This window comes from Oryza glaberrima, chromosome 5 (genome assembly GCF_000147395.1).
Source record: "Oryza glaberrima chromosome 5, OglaRS2, whole genome shotgun sequence".
NCBI classification, from domain to species: domain Eukaryota; kingdom Viridiplantae; phylum Streptophyta; class Magnoliopsida; order Poales; family Poaceae; genus Oryza; species Oryza glaberrima.
In genome coordinates this window covers 4,688,558-4,699,001 of record NC_068330.1, presented here as the reverse complement: position 1 = coordinate 4,699,001, position 10,444 = coordinate 4,688,558, and the positions used below count along the sequence as shown (strand labels likewise).

Below are 10,444 nucleotides of genomic sequence, written 5' to 3'. Positions count from 1 at the left end.
GACTACACCCCAGGCGCACCCCTTGGACTCAGTCGACGCCTTATGGTTTTGGCAGGTCCGGTCAAATACCCTCGTGACATGCCTCTAACAAAAAAAAACTATATCAAAATTTGACAACCTTCAAATCAAACACATTCTACGTCGGTTAAAATCTAATCTAGTATGTATACAATGAGTACACTATCTATCTATCTATCTATCTTCTATTATATACTGAAAGTCCATTAAACTTCCTACAAACGCTCCTGAACCACCATGTGGTGCTTCTACAAACACTTCCAAACCGCCACGTGGCACTGTTTAATCTCACCATTGATTTTTACTTATATTGGTGGACCCATTAATTTAACCCATTAGATCAGATCTATGTGTACCGTTGATTTTCATTTAAATTGGTTGATCCATTATATTAGATAGTCTGCCACAATTAAAAAACAAGTCTCCAGTGTATGTACAACTATTCACTGGAGAAAAACAGGTATTCTATTACCGGAAAAATAATTACAGTGTACGTACGTATACTACTTAAACAAAAAATCGAATAAGAGCATAATGTACTTACCATTGGGAAGATATATGTTTCCACGTACATATATGAACCTACTGTATAAAAGAAAAGGAGGTATCTGAATTTCTATTAAAAAATATTACGAGTACATCACATATTAACTATATTAAAAAATTATGACATAAAATCATATTTAGCTCTTTGTGTCTAACTCATCTAAATAGACTTAATAATTACTCTCTTTGTTTTTTTCTTTAAGAAATACTAAGGCTTTGTTTGATCTAGCTATACGTGAAATGATAGATCATTACCATGTGATTAATTGAGTATTAAATATTACAGAAATAAAAATGATTTATTTGTTTTTAAAAAAACTTTTATATAGAAAGTATTGGTAAATCACGCACCAATGCACCATTTATCCGTTTGATGATCATACTCGCTACAAATACTAAAATCAATTAGAACAAACTATTCTATTCATTACTTAAATACTAAAAGTTTATTAAACTTCTTATAAACGTTCCTAAACAGTCAAGTCATGTGGCTCCTATAAACAATCCCAAACTGCCATGTGGCACTGTTTAATCTCACTATTAATTTTACTTAAATTGATGGACCCGTTATTTTAAACCACTAGATTATTTCTATACGTACCGTTGATTTTCATTTAAATAAGTAGACCTATTATCTTAGATCAAGATTAGATAAATATGCAATACTAATACCTTCCATATTTATGTACGAGAGAAAATAGGTTTGTCGGGAAAAACAAAAAACATAAGTAGGTAAGATTGGGAAAAAACGGTAAACTTTACATACATTCCGGCAGCAAGAACAAAATCATGCCCACGTGCGTACGATAAAAAAATAAAACCATATGCAAAAGAAAAGATAAAGCCAAAAAAATATATGTATGTAGTATAAAAAAAATCAAAAATAGAACTTTCTACATATATAACATACACTACAGGAGTTCAGACTTCTTGTGTCAAAATAATGTGACGAAGTTTTATTTCGCCACTGTTTATCGCAATTGTAGTGACCAAAAAAGTTTTCGCCACTGTGTACCGATCATTAGTGAGAAAATGTTAAGTTGCCACAAGATATAGCATTAGTGTCAAATCATTAGTGAGAAATTAATATTTTGCCCTATCGTTATATTATTAGTGGGAGAACATGGTGTCAGCACAAGAGGCCTTATCAGTGATGAATTTAATGTGGCGAACCATCCTTTTGCCACTGTTTAATTTTTAATTAGTGACCAATTGTTATATTGTCACAGGAGTCCCTAGTTGTAGCAAACTCATTCGCCACTAGTATTTTTTTATTAGTGGGAAAACTTCATATCGTCACGGGATACTATAATTGTGATGAATTTGTAAAATATCATCCATATCTAGTGGCATACAATTTTTTTCATAGAAATTCATATTAGCGAAAAAATGTGTTCTCACTATTCATTAATAATTGTTTGGATATGCCATGTACAATTTATTTAAAAACTATTTTTTAAATTTGTATTTCTTCCAAAAATTTTATTCACCGCATATACCGCCTATAATCAGTGGCAAAGCAACAAATTTTGGACAGAAAATTTTTACAAAAGAATTAAAGAGCAACATAATAATTTATTCTCCATATATTTTCCATACATGTTTTTTCTGTAAGCAACACACTCACATGTAGAAAATGGAATAAACATGTTTATTATCCGCTCAATAACAGAATATATTTGCGCCTCCTAAAATTCATATGTCCGTTTTATATAAATCACACAAGTCGTGTATTAAAGTACCATTAAAAACATAATTTATCTCAAAAACATAAACCGATAAGCTAACTTTCATCTGTGTCTTCCTCGTATGCTGATTCATTTCTGTCATCATCTGAAGAACTATACTCACCTCCATCACTGTCAATTTCAGACTCTTCTTCATCACTATCATCATCTTCTGGATTTATTCGATCTGCCTCAACTTGTTCACCTTCAACTTCTGGGTTGTTAAGTGTCCTGTTGGCATCATCTTCTATTACATTTGAGTTTGATGCATCAGTCATCTCCTCATTTTCCTGGCATGCTTGAGAACCAGCATTATTTGATTCACTTAAACCAATTTCTTCTTCAGGTACATCATACAGATCACGAGGTTTAGTTTTTACCACCACACACCATTTAGGATCTATCGTATCTTTGACATAATATACTTGTTCTACTTGAGACGCTAGAACATATGGCTCATCAACCAGCAATTTTCGTGTGGTATTTATCAGGGTAAACTTGTGCCGGTCTTTTTCCCCGTGCAGTATTCACATCCCACCAATCACATTTGAATAGTACGACATGGTACTTACCATATGATAGCTTTACTATATCTGTGAGCACACCAAAGTAATCTTTGTTTCCAGTCTCTTCATCACCTTTTACACATACCCCACTATTCTGTGTTTGAAGTAACATGTCTTTCTCTTTTATGTTATATTTCCATCCATCAATCATATAACTCGAGTAATGAGTCACTCGAGAATCAGGGCCGCTTGCTAGATCAAAGATCTCTTCTGTGATATAAGGATCTCCCTTGGAATATTGTTCCAATATCTGAAATACAATGAATAGATTTAGAAATATATAGTTTGAACTTATTTACTTAATAATATGATAGAACACTCACATATTTCTTGAACCACAAAAAAAACTCTTTGTCATGTTTGTTGGTTCCACTGGTCGTGCACTGTGTACTTGCATATTCATCGTAAATCCTATATAGATAGCAGAAAAATATTAAACAGTTGTAGTGACAAATTTTAGTCTTAATAAAGAAGTATGTCCATATTTAAAATAAAGTAATAGAAATTTGCGTACCTTTCATATTGTGAAATCTCTTCACAATTCTTGACTACATATATCCCAGCCTTTTCTAACTCAATTGGTTCCATTTCACAATATTTATTTCCAAGAAGTGGCCTGCCAACTCTAGCAAATATTTGCAGTTGTGCACTATCAGTACCATTTTCATCAGCATCATTACGGTTTGGTCTGTTAATTCTTGTTTCAACACCATGCAAGTACAATGAGCAGAAAGTAACACATTCTTGCATAATATAGGATTCGGCAATTGATCCTTCTGGGCGGGCTTTATTTTTGACAAATGATTTCAACCTCCTTAGATACCGTTCAATGGGATACATCCATCGGTACTGCACCGGTCCACCAGCCATAGCTTCCTTAGCTAAATGGACTGGAAGATGCATCATTATATCAAACAGTGAAGGAGGAAATATCTTCTCAAATTTGCACAGAGTTACCGAAATGGAGGAATCTAGCTTTTTAAGGAGCTCCATGTTTAACTTCTTGGAGCAAAGTTCTCTAAAAAAGTTGCACAACTCAATTATTGCCTCACATACATCTACTGGTAACACGCCATGGATTGACAATGGAAGGTACCTATGTAGAAAAACATGACAATCGTGGCACTTCATCCCAAATATTTTAGAACTTTTTGCATCTACATAATGAGATACCTTTGCAGAATAACCATCTGGGACCTTGATCTGTGTAAGAAATTCACAAAATGCTTTTCTCTGATGTGAAGACATGGTGTAGCAAGCAGGGTGGAATATATATTTACCATCACCGGTTGGAGTTGCATGAAGTTCAGGACGTATTCCCATGAGCTCCATATCAAAGCGAGATTTGATTGTATCTTTTGTCTTGCCATCTAGATTTAGCAAGGAGCCAACGATACTATCGCAAATGTTCTTCTCAATGTGCATGATATCCAGGTTATGCCTTATAGTCAGCTTGCTCCAATACGGGAGTTGGAAAAAAATACTTTTTTTTCTTCCAAGTACCATACAATGTACTAGAGCGTTTTCTTTTCTTCCCAGATTTCCCAAACTTCACCTGAGATAAACATGTGGCATGAAAGCTTAATATTCCTAACCAATGAGACAAATAAATTATTCTGTATTTAAATTTGCATCAGGGACAAACTATCCTCAAAATCAATTTAATAGTATTATCATGTCATGTCTAGTAAGTAAATCATCGAGCATAGTTTGATTTTTAAATTTAGAACCATCACACAAAAAGATTCAATAATAAGATGGAAGCAATAACCTGTTCGAATTTCTCAAACTGAGAAATAATATCATCTTCTGACAATGGTTTTGGAGCGCTTCGCTTTTCCTTTTGGCCATCAAAAGAAGCATCATTGTTCCTCCAGGCATGTCGCCTCGGCAAAAAGCGGCGATGTCCCATATAACAATATTTGTGCCCATTAACAAGTCTGTGGTAGTAGGTTTTAGTGTGGCATAAAGGACATGCATATTTACCTTTTGTGCTCATGCTAGACAAGTTTCCAAATGCTGGAAAATCATTAATTGTCCAAAGCAAAGCAGCACGTAAATTAAAAGCATCATATGCTTCCACACCATCCCACAATTGCAACAACTCATCAATTAATGGCTGCAAGTATACGTCAATGTCATTACTAGGTGCTTTTGGGCAAGGAATTATCATAGGATTTTACTTTTTGGCTCAACACCCTGCTCTCGACGTTTGCTCGGGACGGGAGGCTATGAAATAGTTGAAAGCAGATGCAACATTAAAGAAAGTAAATCCAGTAGCCTTAAGTCGTACCGGTCTATCACCATATATGGATCTTTCATGCACATCCAAGGTGGCAAGTTATATATAACAAGAACTACAGGCCAAATGCTATATGAGGAACTCATATTTCCAAATGGGTTGAATCCATCACTAGCAAGACCAAGACGGATGTTCCGTGCGTCCAATGCAAATGAAGGAAAGTTCCCATCGAAGTCCTTCCATTCTTTTGAATTAGCAGGATGTCTCATATATCCATCTTGTACTAACTTCTCCTTGTGCCATCGCATATGTGTTGCAAGTTTTGTAGACAAGTACATCCGTTTTAACCTCGGTACCAATGGGAAGTATCGCAATACCTTCTGTGGGACTTTCTTCACTCTTCTCCTCCTTGACTTAGAGACATTATTATGCCCTTCATTTTTCCATCTTGAAATGCCACAAACAGGACAAGAATCAGCCTTATCATAAGCCCCTCTATATAAGATGCAATCATTCAAACAAGCATCGATCTTTGTGTAATCCAATCCAAGATCTGTCATAGTCTTCTTTGCATCACTATATGACTTAGGCACTTTATTGCTACTAGGAAATGCTTTGCATAACATGGAAAACAGAGCCTCCATTGCATTTGCACTAAGATCATAGAGGCACTTGATATTTAACATTTGCACGATAAATGCTAGTGTTGATAAGGTACCACACCCTGGATATAATTCTTGTTCTGCATCTTCTAGAAGTCTGTAGAATTTGTTAGTTTCTTCATTAGTTACTGTAGAGCTATCCATGCCCTCATTCAAACCAGGTGTTGAGCCATCCAGTGATCCCATATTCACATCCATAGCTTCTCCAAAATCATTCATCATCTGATCCATACCATAGTTATCATGATTTTCATCCATATCAATACTGCCACTGTCTTCTGAATCTGGGACGTTTTCTCCATGATAGACCCATAATTTGTAGTCTTTCTGCACTCCATGGATAAAGAGATGTTCCTTTATATTATTCTGATCAAAGAAGTGATTATTTTTGCACTTTCTGCATGGGCATCGGAGGAATTTGTCTGCATTGTAATCTTTGAAAGCAAACCGAATAAATTGGTCAACTCCTTGCTCATATTCAGGAAGACTCCTATTAGATAAATCCATCCAGCTTTTATAATTTATTTTTTTATTGAACTATGTTTAATATTTCAAATACGTGTCCGTATATCCGATGTGACACGCAAAACTTTTTACCCCTGGAACTAAACACAGCCTAAACCATTAGTAATTTATTAATTGGCCATTATTTTTAATTTACCGTCATTACCTATCCATTAAAATAGTATGCGAGATTAAATTTTTGACACTGGCATGGATGCAAAATTAAATTGGACCCATCGGTCAATCAATGGTTTTTTTTTCTGCTAAAACGTAATGTAACTAGCTTGTATTAATCCAATATGTACACTCGTACTGTTGCTTAAAAAACTAATATGTAGGAGTACTACTCTTTATACAGTAGCGTTGAACTCCTCCTTATCCTCCTGTCTAGGAGTATTAAAGCCAGCAGCATCTAGAGTGTACTGGAGGCACCTACAGCAGCAACCAACATATTCTCGATCTGGATCTAGGCAGCCGCTTGCAAAATTTGGGCGGCAGCTTGAAAATTTCTCCTGAGGATTTCTGGGTTAGTACCGGACGGTGAGAAGTTCACAGGATGGCCAGGTATGAGTCGTTGAGGTGCAGAGATTTTGTTGGGATATTTTCTGTAGTATGAGGATTTCTGTGGTTTCTTGAGATATTTGCTCATTCTCAAGTTCGTTAGGATAACGCGTGTTCTTCTTCGGAGGGATTGTTTCTGCTACTAGCGGACTAATAAGCAACCAAAACTATGGTGAGGCAAACCGGCCTCCTTCTCCATTGCCGCAGGGTGTTTAGATTGAGAACCATCTTCCTATTTCCCTCCAAAGATTTGGCGTCAAATTATTTCTCCCGCCAAAAACGATGGGTCTATATATACAGCCTCATTTCCCAAACCAATCTTTTCAACATCTGGAGTCAAACAGAAACAGAACCTTGAGGTTTCTACGGTAGGTTTCCGGAGAGAAGCTGCAAGCGAAGGTAAAGTGCTAAACGATTCAATTCGATCTGGGAATACTATTTGTTAGTCAGCCTTGCACACAAACACACCACTATGTTTGTCCATCACTGCCTCTATTGCTGCAATCGCCGCCAACGATGACACCGCCGCTGCCGATGTCCATCGTATCCATTTGTTATGTCTTCTTCTCAATTATCATTCTTTCGGTTTAATTTGCTATTCATATCTTTTTCGTCCCCTGCTCTTATTGTCTGGACGTAGTAAATATTTTTTTTCAATGTTACAGGAAAAATGAGTTCCCGGCTGCGTCAGGCAAATCGACAAGTGGATACTGCAGATCAACCGGCCACACGTCAACGATCTCGTCAAGTGGGGACTGTGGGTGAACAAATGGCCATTGATCATGCCATTGATAGAAGCGAACAAGACATAGGCAAAATTTCTATTAAACGCAAGCACTTTGATGCATTAGGTGAAATAATTCATTAGCTAGAGCCTGTACAATATATATCTCTACAACTGAATTATTTATATTGTGGGGATAAATATTGTTTAAAGTCCATCTGTACTGTTATGTCTCAATTCAACATGTGCATTGCCAAATTCAGATGATCAGCAGGCCTCTGATGTTGCCATGGATGATGCAGAACAAATTGCCTCTACACTGCTAAACTCAAGATGTATGATTTGTTTCAAATAATGTTTTTGCCATGGTTAAATTGAACTATTTACATTGAAATGTCTAGTTTGACTGCTCCTGTTTTTACAATCTAATGACATAGGTCGTGCTCCAAGGAGGGGGGGCCGAAAAGTCACCATCAATACCAAACTTGTTAAGAAAAGGGCAAGAAGAGAAAGGCTAGATATTTCTTTTCCTCAACCATTTGGAAAAGTGTGTGGAAAGCATGCTAAATTATTTAAAAGTGAGGTTACCGTTATTGTAAGAAATCATGTGCCTCTGAAAGCCAAAAAATGGAAGACCATTGAAAAGCAACATCCTGGTACAATGGCTAATGTTTGGAAGAAGTTGAAGGTTGTTAAATATGCTTATGTCAACATATTTTACATATTTATTTTTTTTAGTTGCCAACATGGTAGTTTTGCTGACATGATACATTTCCTGAGCTGCGCAACGAAGATGAAGATTGTGCTATGAAGCAGGTTGAAGAGCAGTATACTAATCGGTGTTATCGTCTCCACTGCTTGCACCGTAACAAGAAACCAAGGCCAACCCATGTTTCACCAGAAGATTGGGCTTGACTGATAAAACATGTGTGGACTGATGAGGATTTTCAGGTGCTTATTTTTTTAATATAATTGTGCCTTGTTCCATGCATAATAATTGATATGCCTGAAATTTTATTATATAGAAAAGAAGCAACCAGAATGCAGCTAACAGGGCAAAGCAGGAGATGGGCTCTAAAGTGGGAACTAAATCAATTGCTCAAATTGCACATGAACTGGTGAGAACAATATAGCCATTTGTCTTTCACTTTCTCCGTATTTTTGTTAACTGTACAGCTCATTTTCTCATTTACATGCAGAGAAACAAAGAGACAGGTGAATGGCCTACAGCAATGCAAGTTTGGAAAGCAACCTATCAAAAGGCTGATGGAACATGGTCTGTTCCTAATGGCGAACGAGTTCTGGTATATATCTTTACTTATGACAACTTGTTTTTTTATATTTCGGCCTAAACTATATGATATGTGTCAATGTACCTTCTGAGTAGTACTGTTTTACCATTGGAAACGCTTCCATCTGCCCTATCTGTATGATTTTTTTGCTTACTGTTGTTTTCACATTACAAATGATTCTATTACTCTAAAATTTCTACTTAACAAGTCCACCTCACAAGAAGTACATACTAAATGGGCTAGGTGAACTACTGAACTGTGTTGTTACTAAATAATCAGTAAGTGATATCATTTATTTTATATTAGGCTCTGTTCGATCTAATACTTGCAAAAAAAACTAGAATAGTAAGTGATTAAAAATCATAATTGTTGTACCTTGAAACCTTGTATGAGATGTTAGTTTGTTTATGCTTATACATTTTCTTTTTATAATCTGTGTCAACAGTCTGAACTAAATGAAGTTGCTCAATCACAACAAGAAAAGATATGTTCTGCAGCAGTACCACTAGTAGAGCATTTTGCCTTGGTCCTTGGGAGAAAAGCGAACCATTCACGTGGTATGGGCTTACGTGCAATTAATGGAGTGGCTGAAGAAAGGATAAGGTTACTTGCACAAGTTGTGGCTGCTGAAAAGCATGCAGCTGCTGCCCAGGAGCGTGCTGATGCTGCTGAACAGCGAGCAGTAGCTATGGAAGACCAAGTCCGCAAATTGGATGATACAAATGCCCAGTTGCAAGTAGAGCAACAATCTCAACGTGATGAGTTGAACTCCCAGAGAAGGACAGTAGAGGGACAAGCTACAGATGTTGAAAGAATGGTACAACAAAAACTTGATGAGCAAATGGCCATATATTTCTCACGCTTCGCTTCTTCCAATGATGTTTCATCCTCACGATCTCCATCAGATGTAAGAAACAATAAAATATGACTAATGTTTTGTTTTTCTTGAAATGGCTTTTTAAGTACTGAAAGCTAAAAATATATTTGCTCATATTTACAGGACCATTAGAATGCATGATGTTGATCTCCAGAAGTCTATTTAATCAAGCTGAAGACAACCTAAGTCTATTTCACCAAATAATTTAGTATTAGTCCCATTTAAGTTTCTACTGGTTGCTTTAGTTCTCATCATGATGTTTATGTCAGCATTTCATGAGAAATTTTGAGCTTCTTGTTGAGTGCAACATTTGTTTGGTTGTAAGACTTCTGAATAAATATTTCAATATCATTGTTCCTGAATTTGTTTTAACTGAGATGTTATTTTTTTAATGGTGTTTGATGCAAAACAAAATTTGTATTTCATTAATACAATTGTCACGGTGAAAAATAGTAGTGGTCCTGGGGGTTTAAGTTCTTGTGATGAAAAATTGTCACACATCTTACGCGGCCTCATAAAAAAAAAGATTATTTGTGATAAAAAAATTAACATGAACTATTCATTTGTGGCGTTAAACACATCACTATTAATCGTCCTAATGAACGGAAATGGTATAGAGGTGAGAAGAAATTTCACCACATAAAACATCAAAAGTGACAGTAACGCTGCCACAGATCTAACGGAAGTAGTGGCCATATAAATAATCACATTTCTAAATCACAACA

General features: G+C 36.0%; 1 protein-coding gene across 1 annotated transcript; it reads left to right on the top strand.

Moving 5' to 3' along the window:
- The first annotated feature begins 6,724 nt into the window (after positions 1–6,724).
- On the top strand, positions 6,725–10,022 carry LOC127772494 (uncharacterized). The gene is made up of 9 exons (XM_052298421.1): positions 6,725–6,829; positions 7,492–7,677; positions 7,814–7,885; positions 7,988–8,238; positions 8,367–8,501; positions 8,576–8,668; positions 8,750–8,854; positions 9,288–9,749; positions 9,843–10,022. Exons 6-9 carry the CDS (start codon positions 8,618–8,620, stop codon positions 9,849–9,851), a joined length of 627 nt encoding a protein of 208 aa, XP_052154381.1. The 5' UTR covers positions 6,725–6,829; positions 7,492–7,677; positions 7,814–7,885; positions 7,988–8,238; positions 8,367–8,501; positions 8,576–8,617; the 3' UTR covers positions 9,852–10,022.
- Positions 10,023–10,444: the final 422 nt, after the last annotated feature.

What these genes read in the sequence shown, in the direction of transcription:
- LOC127772494 (XM_052298421.1), top strand. Translation starts at nt 8,618, where the DNA reads ATGGGCTCTAAAGTGGGAACTAAATCAATTGCTCAAATTGCACATGAA. An exon ending in CTCAAATTGCACATGAACTG is followed by an intron (nt 8,669 to 8,749) that starts GTGAGAACAATA and finishes ATTTACATGCAG; the next exon opens with AGAAACAAAGAGACAGGTGA. An exon ending in CTAATGGCGAACGAGTTCTG is followed by an intron (nt 8,855 to 9,287) that starts GTATATATCTTT and finishes CTGTGTCAACAG; the next exon opens with TCTGAACTAAATGAAGTTGC.